General features: G+C 38.9%; 1 protein-coding gene across 1 annotated transcript in view; it reads right to left on the reverse strand.

Annotated features, from left to right (window-relative positions):
* Positions 1–11,448: 11,448 nt before the first annotated feature.
* The window catches only part of prkci (protein kinase C, iota), a 28,553-nt gene continuing 24,261 nt past the window's right edge, over positions 11,449–15,740 (reverse strand). The window contains exons 17-19 of the mRNA XM_037682355.1: positions 15,414–15,503; positions 12,101–12,216; positions 11,449–11,987 (exon numbers count right to left, since the gene is read on the reverse strand). Of these exons, the coding sequence (XP_037538283.1) occupies positions 11,900–11,987; positions 12,101–12,216; positions 15,414–15,503 (294 nt within the window). The 3' untranslated portion in view covers positions 11,449–11,899. The remainder of the gene's footprint in view (positions 11,988–12,100; positions 12,217–15,413; positions 15,504–15,740) is intronic.

A 15,740-nucleotide genomic window follows, 5' to 3' on the forward strand; every position in this document is an offset into this window, starting at 1 on the left:
TAGCAGAACATTACCGGTAGCTTAAACTAAAAGAAGCAAAATGCTAGTTAAAAGAAAAAGGGCACTAGCTAAAACCCCAAATAACAAAACACTATAGCTAAGAGTAGCAAAACACTAGCTAATAACAAAAAAATACAAATCATAGCTAACAATACCAAACCACTAGCTAAAAATTAAAAGAAGCAGAACGCTAGCTTAAAGATAAAAAAGAGGCAAAACCTAAAAGGTAAAAAAAGATCCAAACACTAGCTAAGAGCTAAAAAAAAAAAAAAAAAAAAGAAAAACACTAGCTAAGAACAGCAAACCTAAAAACACTAGCTAAAATAAAAAAGTAGCAGAACATTACCGGTAGCTTAAACTAAAAGAAGCAAAATGCTAGCAAAAAGAAAAAGGGCACTAGTTAAAACCCCTAAATAACAAAACACTATAGCTAAGAGTAGCAAAACACTAGCTAATAACAAAAAAAGAAAAATCATAGCTAACAATACCAAACCACTAGCTAAAAACTAAAAGAAGCAGAACATTAGCTTAAAGATAAAAGATAAAAAAGAGGCAAAACCTAAAAGGTAAAAAGATCCAAACACTAGCCAAAAGCTAAAAAAAAAAAGCAAAACACTAGCTAAGAACAGCAAACCTACCTTAAAGCTAAGAGTAGTAAAAGGGTAGCAAAATGCCAGATGTAGCAAAAGGCTAGCTAAAATCTTAAAGCAGCAAAAGACGAGTTAAAAGCTTAAACGTAGAACAGTGGCTACAAGCAGTAAATATTAGCTAAAAAAAAAAAAAACTAAACAGAAGCTGAAAATCAAAAGTGGTAAAACGTTTAAAAAAGCAGCAAACTACTAGCTAAAACCTAAAACATTCAAAAGGCTTGGTGAATGCTACATGCAGCAAAAAACTAACTTGAAGCTAAAAGTAACAGAGGGGCAGCTAAAAACTAAAAGTAGCACATGAAAAAAAAGAGTCTGTATGCTGAATCGTATTTCAAAGAGAGAAGGAACTGGACAAATCTCAATGTATTTCAATGGAGCAGCAAATAAAGTTAAATAAATTGAAAAGTATAAAAGTTAGGAAAAAACAAAAGTCATAGCGCTCTCTTGAGTAAGTCAAACCTTTTAACAAATACAAATGATTAACATAGCATAAAGAATGCAAAAATTGTTGACTGCATGAAAAACGCATGAAAAAACCAGGAAAAGATTGATGATTCAGCATCCACACAATTACTGATCAGATTTTATTTTTATCTAAAGGGAGGTGAGTACGTTTCATCTTTCTTGCTCACAGGAAGCCATTGAAACTCCTGCGCTTTACAGAAATAATCTTGAAAGTTCGTCCTCTTGTCGACATTTGGCGACGTTTTCTCAGGTGGAGTGCGCCGTGGTCGGCTGGCTGACCCAGAGTCTGATGCCACACGTCGGTGAGAGCAGAGAGGCTTGATGAAGCTTTGATAAACAACACAGTCGACCGTTTCGCCGCAGCCTCTCTCCCTCTCTGACAGCAAGGTCAGCAGTTGTATTATGAGAGCAGATGTGCATACACCCTGTCCAGCCCCAGAGAACAACAAGAGGGACATTGATTTTCCTGTAATAACATCACTCTGTGTACTGCAGGGAGTAAATTAATCTCATATGTGCAATAATGTGACCTGCGCTGATTGATCATCAGGGGTTAGAAGCAAAAACAGCTGAGGGATGAGGAGGACAGAGGTGGGAGATTTGGGACTTTTAGACAAAGTGTGGCAGACCGGTGCATTGATAAGCTTCTCCATTAGCCGAGAGTCTGTCTAACTGTTATTGGACTTAGTACTAAGTGGACACTGGGGGCCCACACCTCGCAAGCTGTTTTCATACATCTCGTCTGGGATCAATGGGAGATATTGAAATGTGTCTTGGATTCCTCGGTGGATGTACGTGTAATTTGGAGGTAATGATGCTTAGTGAAGTGGCAGCATGAGGTCATACGCAGAGTTTGAGACATCGGAGGAGTTTTGTGCGAACATAAAGGTTTTCTGCTCTGTGATGTGTCAACAGGATGTTTCTGGTTTCATCATGCAGACATGTGTCAGGTTTGTAACATCTGGCTCTTAAAAAAAAAAAAAAAAAATCCCCTTAAAATGTTAGTAATTGTTTAGCATTCATAAAAAAACAGAAAACAAAGATTACCGTATTTTCTGGCATGTAAGTCACAGTTATTTGCATAGATTTGCCAGTACTGCGACTTATATGCATTTTTTTTCCCCATACTCATAACGCAATTTTTAACTGACGCATTAAATGTTTATTCATACTGACATGAACCAGAGTAACATTGCAGCCGCTAGAGGTGCGAGAGGGCGCTCTAGTTTTTGACAACTACCGGTAGGTGTATATGTTGTTCCTGTACCACTACCATCACCGCCCCCAGCCAAACATCGACCATTAAAGTGCATTTATTAAGGAAAATGTTAAACTGAGACACACCTTTGCTGTAATGTCGAGCAAACAAATAATTGTTTTTATGTGTTAATGTTGTTAAATTTCGAAGAACTGCAACAGCGAGTCCTCCCGTGCGCGCTCCAGAAGCTGCCAAAATCGATTTTTGGCACACCAGCCCACGTTTCTCAGGGGTCAGCAGTGACGCATAATAAACGTGACTTATATGCCGAAGTGACTTATGTATGTTTTTTTTCTCTTCGTGATGATTATTTTTTTCTTTTTTGACTGATGCGACTTATACTCCGGAGTGACTTTTACGCCAAAAAATACGGTAATTGAACTGCAGTAAAAACAGTCAAATGTACAAACACTGACAAAAATAAGTGCACCGTTATGAATGTCACTGAGTGTGCTGACTCGTGAACTCATTCTCTGGGTATTGTGGAGGTTTGTGAGAACCCACTGGACAATTTTAATGAAACTTGCAGTAAATAATCACTGAACTCACACTTATAAATTATTTACCGGTACTTTTAAAATCAACTGGATTCAAGATGGCCGCTGCAGCTAAATGACTTCAGCAATGCAAAAATTGCTCTACTTTTGTCATTTTTACAGATTTTGATCTAACAGGACCACTTCCACATTTAATTGTCTGTAAACAGTTTGCTGTGCTGTTCACAAACACAGATTAAAGCTCTATCGCACAAAGAAGCCAGAAGTGAACACCATCCAGACCGACTTCATGCAAAAATGGAAGTTCCTCTTGGAAACCATGAAAGTAATGTCCTCCAAACTATAAAATAGACATGGGAAATATATGGCTCGAGGACCAAATGTGACCCTTAATCTCCACCTGGCCCCCATTATCCTTAGTTAATAAGAAAACAACTTTTAAACATTGAAATTTAAGGAAGTTTAAACTAAGCATCTTGGTCAAATACAATGAAAATCTCTGGATTAAGATAGATTAAAACAAACTTTAAATCGTGTTTCCAGAACTAGATGGACTCCAAACATCAAACGTATACCATTTTTTAAATTTTAACTAACAAATATCTTTTCAGAAGAGCCAGTTTATGGAAAGTATGTTTTATATTCCTGATGTAAACGCAGTCATTCAGGTAAATAAAGCACAAAAAAGTTAAATCAGGTCATATGGACAGATTTTTATTCCTAAAGAGTATTGTGGAGACATTTTTATCAAGCACGCTACAATTTTAAAAAATGCCTGACAAGTGTTTTCCAGATTATCTGTCTTAAAAACTTATTTCTGACTTTTTTTGCAGCCTTTTGATTGCTGTAAATATCTTGATTTGGCCATCTGGGAAAAAAATGTTGCCTTACCCTATTGAACATATGTGTCAAACTCAAGGTCCGGGGGCCAAATGTGGCTCTCGTTGACATCTTATCTGGCCCCCAAGATGTTATTTTAAATGTAAAATACTTTTATCACTTTAATTTTTTTCAGTAATCTTTGATTATGATGTCATAACTGCAATGAGACCAATCAAACTCTTGTTGAGGAACCTGCAACCAAGAAAAGATGTTGGGTATCTAACTAACGTTAACTCTAGTTAATGTAGATTCTGAAACCGGCACTTAGTTTAAAAAAGGTTTTAATTTTGGCCCCCTTTTGTAAATGGGTTTGACACCCCTGCTGTAGAAGAAAGAGTCTATCTAGCCTGTAATCATTGTACCGTTCAAAAGCCTGCCTCTCTGTTGGTATAGGGGTGCATTGGTGACTGGAATAAGCAGCTTACACATTTGAAATGAATCTCCTCAGTTCCTAGACTTTTACAGACTCTTGTTAAAAGAAGAGGGGATGCTTCACAGAGGTAAACTACACACTATCTGATCCATTTTGAGTTGTGTTCCTGGTAATAACTTTTAAATTACTTTTTTTTTTTCTAAAAAAATGTCTAAAACTGGCATGAAAAGTGGCAGATAGTATACATTCCTTGAAGCAATGCCAGGTCTTTCAGATTGTAGCTTTTGTTTCTCGTCTTTCACCATCAACCCGTCCTGTTCCTTTGGTATCTGATAGGGAGCCTTCTAAAACAGATCTGGCACCGTCTGACTTGAATGACCTACATTGCACTCAGATTCTTTATCAGAAGCGTTCGTGTTACTGTACGTGACATTATTAACGCTGACCCTGGTAGGTAATATTGTCTTATTTAAGATAGCTGTTTTACAGACGGTAAGACAACGAAACCCTGGTGTCAGACAGAGACCAGACCATCAGTCCGAGCTGTTATTCTGAGGTTTAGATGCTAAAATGACTGTCTCTGTCAGCACGCAAACAGTACAACATGATACAAACAGAAGGTTTGGAAACTATAAACTGAAATGGGGAATACTGTAGTGAAACTGAAAGAGGACAGGATCACAATTACAGCAGTAGGAAGGTTTTTTTTTTAAATGGGATGTTTTTGTGTAACCTCAACTAACTGTAAGTCAAGCTTGATGCAACCAAACAGGAACCTAATTCACTCTTTAATAAGTCAAAATTATAAAAAAATAAATAAATTAGGATAATACATTTACAAAACACTAGTGAATGTGTTGTCTTTTATATGTTAAAATTTTCACTTTAAACTACCAGCAAAGTTTAAGGTACTTGTTTTTACCACTGAATGACAACACGTGCTTGGAAAGTGATGGCGTTCTAACTCTTCAGCTCTTGTTGATCCGTCTACTCATCAGTACTTCAAAACAGTGAGATGTTCTTTAGGTGGTCATGAATCTCGAGTGGCTGCAGATTAAACACATCTCTCCTAAACTATTACTTCACAGTAACATTACACTCCCTGGAGTGGCACACTCCAATCTGCAACTACCTCACTGGGAGGGGAGGAGTGATCGCTCTCAACAGCAGATGCTCAGGATCTCTCAGTACCTCTCTGCAAAACAGTCCAAACTGCAGGTAAATGCTTGGCAGTGGTAGTGCCATTTAAACTGTGGTGTGTGTTTTACTGAGCGGTAGCATTTAGCACCAAGTACGAGCTCTCTGTTGCTTAATTAATCCCTCCAGGGACAGACTAAAACACCGAACAACATAAATGCAATTAGAACAGAATGCTTTTCCTCAGTTCCTCCTCCGTTTTACATAATTAATTAAACAAGGTTAGTCGTCGCCGTGTCTTTTTCGCAGAGCGGTGTGAATCCACTGAGCCTGGGGAAATGCACCCCGGTTCTCTACCAGGGAGGCACTGGAACAAGGTCAAACACACCATCAAAGGAATACAGAATCATGCCAGGATTATCTTGTTTAGCCGTAAAAAAGAAGGCATTTTGGTTTAGTTAGGACTTCATACAAAGATTTACTGGAACATAATGTGGAAAAAAAGGTTAATTTACTCTTTTGTGCAAGATATTGCAGCACACAAATCTCCTTCTTTCGGTTTTTCCCTTTTCAGGGGTCACCATAGTGAATCATCCTCCTCCATCTCACTCTGTCCTCTGCATCCTCTGTCCTCACTCCAATTACCCCCATGTCCTCTCTAACTGCATCAATTTATTTCCTGGTTGTATTTTTCCTGGCAGATGCATTTCTAACATCCTTCTGCCAATATACCCACTGTCCCTCCTCTAGACATGTCCAAATCATCTCAGTCTGGCCTCTCTAACTTTATCTCCCAGTTGTTCAACCTGTGCTCTGATGATCTCATTCATAATCTTATCCAACCTTGTCACTCCTAAGAATCTCAACATCTTCACTTCTGCTACTTCCAGTTCTTTCTCCTGTCTTTTTGTACATGTCTCTGTCTCCAGACCATACAACATAGCTGGTCTCACCACTGTCTTGTAAACTTTTCTTTTGACCTTTGCTTTCACCCTTTTGCCGCATATCACTCCTGAAATGTTTGTCCATCCACTCCATCCTGTCTGGACTCTCTTTTTCACCTCTTTACCACACTCCCCATTTTCCTGGACACTGAACCTCATGTACTTGAAGTCCTGCACCTTTGTGACCTCTGCTCTTTGTAGCCTCACTGCTCCACTGGCCTCCCTCTAATTCACAACACTTATACTACGGCTGACTTTCATTCTTCTTCTTTCAAACGTATACCTCCACCTCTCCAAGTTCTCTTCCACCAGTTCCCTGCTCTCACCACAGATCACCATGTCATTTGCAAACATCATAGTCCATGGGGATTCCTGCCTGATCGCATCTGTTAGTCGCTCCATCACCAGTGCAAACAAGAAGGGGCTCAAAGCAGATACTAGATGCACTCCCACCTCCATCTTGAATCTCTCTGTCACTACAGCACATCTCACCACTGTCCTGCTGTCCTCATTCATGTCCTGTACCAGTCTAACATACTTCCCTGCCACTCCACATTTCCTCGTGCAATACCGCAGGTCCTTCCTCCCAGCAGCTGTTAGACTCTACAACCACCACTGCTCCCAACAGACTCAATAAGGATTAAATACACGATGACCTCTGCTAAAACACACACTCTGCCTATAATACTGTACTGTAAATAGTCTGCCATTCTCAATGTTCCAATACATATTGAACATTATTATTGATATTGTTTAACTTATTTCTTATATATTGTATTGTTTATTAACATTTTAGGAACTTTTGTGTGAAATCTTTTTATCTTTTTATCTGTTGCTGCTGATACACTGGAATTTCCCATCCGTGGGACAATAAAGGCTGTTTCTATTCTACCTCCTCCCTCGGCACCATCATATGCTTTTCCTAAATCCACAAAGACACAATAAAGTTCCCTGTAGTTGCTACAACTCTGTATATCACCCTTGCTCTTAAAAATGGGCACCAGCACACTTCTCCATTCTTCAGGCATTTTCTTACCCTCAAATATGCCATTGAATATTTGAGTCAAAAACCTCACTGCCATCTCTCCTAGACATTTAGAGACCTTCACTGTACATCATCAGGTCCGACTGCCTTAATTCTTTTCAGAGCTTTCTGAACTTCACCCTCACTAGTCTTTCCCACTTCCTGGTCCACAGTTTCTATGACTTATACTCTTCTTTTCCCTTCATTCTCTTAATTAATTAACTTCTCAAAATACTCCTTGCATCTTTCCATCACTCTCTCCTCACTTGTTAGAGCATTACCATTCCTATTTTTAACAATCCTAACCTGCTGCACATCCTTTCCAGCCTGATCCTTCTGTCTCGCCAATCATACAAGTCCTTCTCACCTTTAGTGTCCATCCTCCCATACAGCTCATCGTACGCCTTCTGCTTTGCCTTTGCTACTTCCCTCTTTGCTCTACATTGCATCTCCTGATACTCCTGTCTTCAGTCCTCTCACTGTCATATTTCTTTTTTGGCTAACCTTTTACTTTGAATAGCTTCCTGCACTTCACTATTCCACCACCAGGCTTCCTTATCATCCATTCTCTGTCCAGATGACACACCAAATACCTCCTACCTGTCTCTTATTACTGTTGCTATAGTAGCCCAGTCATATATGGAAGTTTTCTTACCACCCAGAGCCTTTAACAGCTCCCCTCTGAATTTCTCACAACATTCTTCCTTCCTCATCTTCCACCATTTGGTCTTCTCTGATTTTCCTCTTTTTCCTCTTCTTCACAACAACAGTCATTCTACACACAACCATCTGATGCTGTCTGGCCATGCTCTCCCCTGCCACAACCTTACAGTCTCCAATCTCCCTCAGGTTTCCTCTTCTACATAGAATGTAGTCGACCTGCGTACTCCTTCCTCCACTCTTATAGGTCACTCTATGTTCCTCCCTGTTTTGGAAATAAGTGTTGACTACAGCCATTTTCATGCTCTTGGCAAAATCTACCACCATCTGTCCTTCCTGGTTTATTTCCTTGACACCAAACCTACCCATCACTTCCTCATCCCCTCCGTTTCCTTCACCAACATGTCCATTCAGGTCTGCTCTGATCACCACTGTCTTCTCCCTAGGAATACTCTCTATCACTTCATCCAGATCCTTCCAAAATTTATCTTTCTTCTTTACATCACATCAAACCTGTGGAGCATAACCACTGAAAACATTTGGCACCAGACCTTCTACTTCTACCTTCAGACACATCACCCTATCTTACTGTATATTCTTCATCTCTACTATTGTACGTTCTTTGCTAACTCCTCCTTCAGGACCACCCTTACTCCATTCCTCTTTTTATTCACACCATGGTAAAAGAGTTTAAATCCTGCTCCAATGATCTGAACATTGCTGCTCGTCCACTTGGTCTCTTGGACACATAAAACATCTACCTTCCTTCTCTGCATCATGTCAGCCAGCTCTCTACCTTTGCCTGTCATTGTCCCCACATTTAGAGTTGCAACCCTCAGTCCTACATTCTTGAATTCCCTCTTCTCCTGACATGTTTCCCTCCTCGTGGTCTTCGACTAACAGCAGCAAAATTTCCGCCGGCACCCTGTTTGTCAACAGCACCTGTGACGGTCATTGTTAATCCGGGCCTTGACCAATCTGGTATGATGTCACTTAGATGAACTCACAGATAAGTTTTGACAAAGTGGGTTACGTTGGATGCCCGTCCTAATACAACCTTTATCATTTAACCAGGTTTGGGACCACACAGTTCTGTGAATGCTGATTTAACATTAACAATACTATAGACATTTTTTTTGTGTGCTTTTTCAAAAAAATCTATTTCTGCACACTTTGTGCTTTTTTTTTTTTTTGGCTACTCAAAACGAAGATGAATGCTGACTTTTGTGATTTATACTTTTCAAAATATTGAAAATGTTTCCTCAAAAATACATTGAGATTTCTTCAATTCATTAAAAAAACCCACAGGAATAAAAGTCTATGAATTAAATATCTCTTTTTATGTTTAGCCATTTTACTTTAAGCTAGCCTATTTACTACTATAGCTTAGGTAGTGTTGCTTTTTATAGCTAGTGCTTTGAATTTTTAAACTTTAACAACTCAGTTTCAGCTTATTAAACAGAGTATTTTCACAGAAAATGCCATTTCTCTAGTCATTTTTGACAAATTGCTCCCATTGCCCCTTTTATCACCCAACTCTGCGCTGTGTTGAGGCAGAGAGCGATGCCATCAATGACCTTTTCACCCCAGAGGCCTCTGAAAGCCACAGAAGTCACATGACCAGCAGAGGAGACTGAGGGACATTGCTCGAGCTGAACACATCCAGTTTAATTCCTTTCGCTGCAGGAAGCCCAGTGGGAGCTCAGATTAAATCCCTGCAGTAAAACTGACGGAAGGCAGAAAAACAAAGTTCTGCACGTGTCCAACAAGGTCCAGTTTTAGTACCTTATAGGACTTGTCCTGCATGGCTGTCTAACTACTCTTAATGTCTAAATGTTAACAGAAAAATCACTACAAAAACAGGTAATTTCAATATGAATCCTAATGATTTTCACTCATTCAGTTAATAAGAGGCAAAAATTTTGTGCACCCGTATCTTTAAAGAGGTATTCTTTGTGTTCAAGTGCAAACATCTGGAAACTTCAACTGATTAATTCAAATTCCAGACAAAATGCCACCTTATGCTCAAAGCCATCTAGGTCTGTGTCATCCGGTGAGCTCATTGGGTTTACAGATGGAACGCATGTGACTGCTGCACCAGAACCGTGACACGAGTTTCTCGTGCAGAGCCATCTTCGTGTCAGCTGATCGCCGGAAATCCAATTCTTACGTCCACTCAAGTCTTACAGGATGACGCTTTGTTTCTAAAGGGCAATATTTAAATGAAAATAAATAATCTGCCAGGTGTGCGATAAATTGAGTTCAAGGAACAACTTGAAATAAGGACTTTTTGTAAAATTTAAGCAGCTCCAATATGACCGAACATGCAAATTGTTGTTTTTACAAAAAAGCCAGAGAAAATCCGAATGACACCAGCGCACACATTTTACCACAAGAGAAATAAAATGTTTATTTTACCATCAGTGTTTTTTTTTTTTTTTTCTTTTTCTTCTTCTTTAAAGCACTAAAAATAAAGTCCTGCAGATGGTGAACATCTGCAAAAGACAAAACAAACACAAATAATAGTGTTTCTATCGGGTTCACCCTTTAACATTTTGGAATCAATGTAGTGATAAAGAAAAACAACTCATATTTAAGTCTGAATTTACAGAAGAAATAAAGCAAAAAGGTGTAACAGATGAAAATGACCAGAATATGTTCTGAACAAACACGGATCGTTGGCTTTAGTGTGACATTCAGATGATGGAAGGTCGTTGTTCGGGGATTTTGTTCGCTTTAAAGCTGTTTTATAAAACATTTAATTCAAAAATCTAATTCTGCGTTGCAAGTAATAAAAAAAAAAAAGAAGCAGAACTGTTCATTTTAAAGCCACATTTCAGGATTAAAAACTTCTCAATGTTGTAGGTTTGGACTCGTCTCAACAGTATTCTAGTTTTATTTATTTATTTTTTTTGGATTTACAACAAAACTAGAACGAAGAAAATACAAAAACAACAGAACATACGTTTCAGAAAGGCATTGTAATAAAAAAAACCAGCGAAGAAAATAATCTGAATATATAAATTCTATGACCTAGGACAGCACATTTCCTCATGTATACTGTACCAGCTAACAAGTACCGGCAAATACATTTTTCATAAAAATGTTTTTGGTCCTGTGAGTTTTTTTTTTTTTTTTGTGGAAAAATCTGCATGACATTAAACCTGCGCTCTGGTGCTCAGGTACTTTGTGCTATTCCTCCAGCCCGTTTCCCGACAGCTCTTTCATTCACAGTTTTAAGAACAAACTCAATATTATACTTCCGTTTAATTTCCTTCATTGTGGGAGAAGGGACCTGAAGCTCTGATTTTCCAGATTTTGAGCGCTAACCTAGCTCACTTACTCAGGCTGGATCTGTAACACTTACGACTGACATTATGTTAAATAAAATATGAGAAAATATATAGATTTTCATCTTTATTAAAGGCTAGTGTTATATTGTTTTAATTTTCTAAAGAAGGATAAAGACAAAGCTAATTCAAAAGTGACATTTAAAGTGTCAACTGTGGCTTGAAGCTAAAAAGGCCTTGTCTAACGGTCGTCCTCAGTAGCAGTTTCTTTTTTTTTTTTAATATATATATATATCTACAAATAAAACCTGCATTGAAAACACCCCGCCAGCTGAAAGGAGTGATGCTCAGTCTGTCGGGGGCCATGACTCTTCTCTCCCACCCCCCACGTACAGCAACCTTGGAAGAACTTTGTGGCTACGGTGTTTACTGAAGGAGAGGCCCCAATGAGAGTATTGATAATGAAGATTTACACGGCGTATAAAAAATAAGTTAAAAAAAAGAAAGTAGGTTTAAGGGCAAGTGGTCATAAATGGCAGAGTGTGAAACTGGTTTTGGCAAATAAGCGTTCTGGTGTGCATGTACGGCCCTGGAACAAAAGGCTGACGTCGCCGGGTCGTCTCGTAACCATGCAGCTTGAAGACACTGAGACGCCACGTAAACTCGTAGTAGAAGTGCGCGCGCGTGGGTGGTGTTCATGAGGACAGGGGTCAGGTCTCTCACACGCACTCCTCTGCAGACATCAGCAGGGGGTTGATGTACTCGAAGCCTTCAAACTCAGACTGGTCGATCTTCTTCACCACATCCCTAAAACAAAAAGAAGAATTCATTTTTTTTTTTTTTTAAAGGGAAGAAGAGGAGCAAAGTGGTATGGATGAATTTAAAGTAAAAGCTGTAAACATGATGAAGAGGTGACGCACTCGTCATCAGGCGTGAGCTGGATGGGCTCATTGGTGAACTGGGCGTCGAAGTTATCCAGCCCGAACTCCCCTGAGATGTTGGGCTTGAACGGAGGGACCACCTGCTTCTGCTCCAGCTGAAACAAACAAACAAACAAACAAACAAAAAAAAAAAAAAATGGTTACAAATTCATCTGTGAGAAGTTGAAAGATCAATAATTATGAGCTAAATAAAAGCTAACATTTTGTAGGTTTAGCTACTAGAAAGTACGGTGTGTGTGTGTGTGTGTGTGGGGGGGGGGGGGTTATAATCTGTTTTTAAATTAATCACATCAGCGGACATGAAGGTTCTGAATCAGTTTCAACTAGAGAAATTGCATTTTCTGTGAAAATGCAGTGAGAATGATTATTGCAGAAGAACTTGCTGAAAAACAGCTGAAATTAGCTAAAAAAAAACATGCTGAATTGTAGCTGAAAGGAAAGAACAAGTCTGAGTTAGCAGGAAAAAGCAGAAAGAACACATTTGATTAATTAGGTTTAAATGAGCAGAAATTAGGAAATCAGCTATAAAAGCTAAAATTAGCAAAAAACATCTAAAAAGTAAAAGTAACCAAAAAGGCAGAAAGAAGCTTAGCCTATGAGAAGGAAGTGGAAAGAGCTGAAATGAGCTAAAAAAAAGTGCAATTAGCTGAAAAAGCTAAAATTAGCATAAAAACAGCTAAATATTAGCTGAAATGGCAGAAAAAGCTGAAACCTAAAAAAAGCTGAAGGAGCATAATAAGCTGAAATTTGCAGAAAAAGTTAATTAGGCTGAAAGTTGCAGGAAATACCAAGAAAATTTGAAATGATCTGAAATAGAAATCTGAAAAACCCAAAAAGAAGCTGAAATTACAAGAAGGAAGTGGAGAGAGCACATTTTTGATTAATTCGGCTGAAAAAAGTTTAAATGAGTGCAAAAAATGTGGAAGTAGCTGGAAAAGCTAAAATTAGCATAAACGGCTAAATAGTAGCTGAAATAGCAGAAAAAGCTTAAACTTGCAAAAATAAGCTGAAAGGAGCATAACAAGCTGACAATAGCAGAAAGAAGTTAGAAGAAGAGCAAAAATCTAGTTAGCAAAAAGAAGCTGAAAGGAGCACAAAAGAGCTGAAAAAACAGCTGAAATTAGCTGCAAGTAGCTGCAAAAAAGTCTAAATTTGCACAAGGAAGCTAAAAGAAGCTGAAGCAGGACAAAATGTGAAAGGAGCAGTAAAAGGTTGTAAACAGATCTAAAGATCTGAAGGATGTAAAATGAGCTCAGTTCATTTTCTATGAAAAAAAAAGACAGAAAAGTCTAAATATTACAAAAAGCTAAAGGTGCACTAATACCAAAAGTTATAGCAGGATTGTTCTGAAAGAGCTGAACGTTTTGATTTGACTTGTTGAACGAGAAAGACGGAAAAACGAATGAAAGAATGGATCACATTTGTGTGAATGCTTCATAAAACATTCACACATGAGCAACATGTTTTAAAGTGTATTTCAGTTTTATAATGTTTTGTCCAAACATCATAGGATTTGCAGCTGCCTCCTGGTGTTTGTTCACAAACATGATAATCGAAATGCATCAATAATCATTTTATAAATCACATCCTGGACTTTTGAACAGCAATCAAATCAAAGTGTAAGAGGTCAGAAGATTCCTTCTCCTACTAGAAAATGTGAGATTACTGCTTTTTCTTCATGATTAAGATAAACATGTTTGGACTTCAGGGTGCTGGTAAGACACCATCTACCACAGGATTTCACATCAAGTCTCCAGAAACAAGAAACGTTTTCTAAAAAGCTTAGACGTTGACCGAAACCTTTTCGAGTCACTCGTTCTTCCACCTGCTGCCTCTCTGCCTGCGATCACATCCATCACAGCTAACAGACTTGCTCCTGTGGTTTGGAAGCCAAAGAGTGCTCCCCCTGCAGGCCAGAGGGAGGATTACAGGCTCTCCTTTTCGTGTTTGTGTTGTGAGGGGAGGAGCGGGGACTTGCAAGCTGATCTGTCCAGACACTCTGACCAACTGCCGGGTCTCCGCTCAGACCAAACAGGGAAAAGGAGGTCACGGTGATCCCTGCTGAGCTGGCCGCTGTCGGTCGTCTACCAGCGCGCGTCGGTCTGCCTTTGGAGCTGAAACGTGACCCTTCGCACGTGGGCAGCTCTAAAAGTACAGCCGCTCCTCTCCACAGGCGCTAATGAAACTATACAATTACCAGAAGATCTTAAAACTTATCTTAATCCTTTTGTGGTTTCACGCTAAATGATTTAAATCACAACAGTCTGTATCTATAGAGCAACAAACTAGCATACATTGTGCTTTTATCTAGATTTAAACATTTTAGAGTGATTAAAACATCTTCACAGCTGTGTTTTGTTAATTTCAAGCTAAATTAAACAAATAATATGTGAGGCTTTTTATGTTGTAGATAGTTCATGACTGAAACGATTTTTTTCTGAATAGAAAAAAAAAAGGTATAAATAAAACATTACGTTTATTTGTTGCGTACAAACAGGGTAGTGGTGCCTCAGCTGGCGTTAGTTATGTTAAATAGTTTTATTAAAACCAAATTCCACCCATGAAATTTAATTTACTCACTGCTGGATCTGAAAACAGGAAGTAAAAAAGTAAATAATAAAATTTTGGATGGAGATTAAATTTCACTGCTGTTCTTCCCGAGTGATTGTGATACCAAACACGCGAGCTGATTTCTAGCTGCTCTCCGTTCCGTATGCAGAATTACAGCTGGAAGCTTTTTAAAGAAGACAATGCAGAGAATTACATTTTCTGTAGAGGTGAACCCGTCAAAGGAAACATTGTGAATGCAGTCAACTGTGGCTTTCGGTATCGGAGATTACAGACCGCTGTTTCAGAGGAAGTAAGAGCAGCCTCTCTGAACGCTGGAACCTCAGTGGGTAGATCAGTCTTCTGCCTGTTAACTGCTTTAAACAAGAACACAAGTCTGTCCACAGCTAAAAAACCTCAGCTCTTTCACAGTGGCTACACCTGCAGGCCAGAAAGGGAAGAACATCATCCCAAAATACTGCTGTCTGTCTTCCACCTTCTCAGTAACAGACCTGCAGTGATTTTCATCTCCATCATTTGAAATGATCAGGAAGACTAAATAACAAGAGAAATGTTTAGACTGCCTTCAGGCCCTGACCTCCCTTACAAAAGAGATACGATCTTAATGGGATTTCCTGGTTAAATAAAAGTTAAATTAAAAAAAAAAAAGACGCAACTCCTGACAAAAAAAGTTAAAGAGAGACAACAAAAGCGGAAAACAAAGCATTGTGTTTAAATCACTCACAAGTTCCCAGTCGACGTTTCGGAAGAACGGATGGCCGTTGATGTCCCCGAAGCCCGTCTGAGGATGGCAGCCCAGACGCTCCTTGGGGTCCTGTGGGAGTGAAGGTGAGAGGAGGGTGAGAGATGGTGGGAGATGACGGAGGAGCAACCACATGTCAAACAACCAGCAAGGAGGAGGATGGAGTGGAAAACTCAAGTTTTTAAACCTATAATAAATAAATACAATTTAATTCTTTGGGAGTTTGGCACAAAAACAAATTGTGTATGTGTCAAGATTCAATGTGTAAAGAATAGAATACCATTAATAATACTTAAAACAATAATTCTC

The sequence above is a fragment of the Nematolebias whitei genome, chromosome 9 (assembly GCF_014905685.2).
Source record: "Nematolebias whitei isolate Nwh7 chromosome 9, NemWhi1, whole genome shotgun sequence".
NCBI lineage: Eukaryota > Metazoa > Chordata > Actinopteri > Cyprinodontiformes > Rivulidae > Nematolebias > Nematolebias whitei.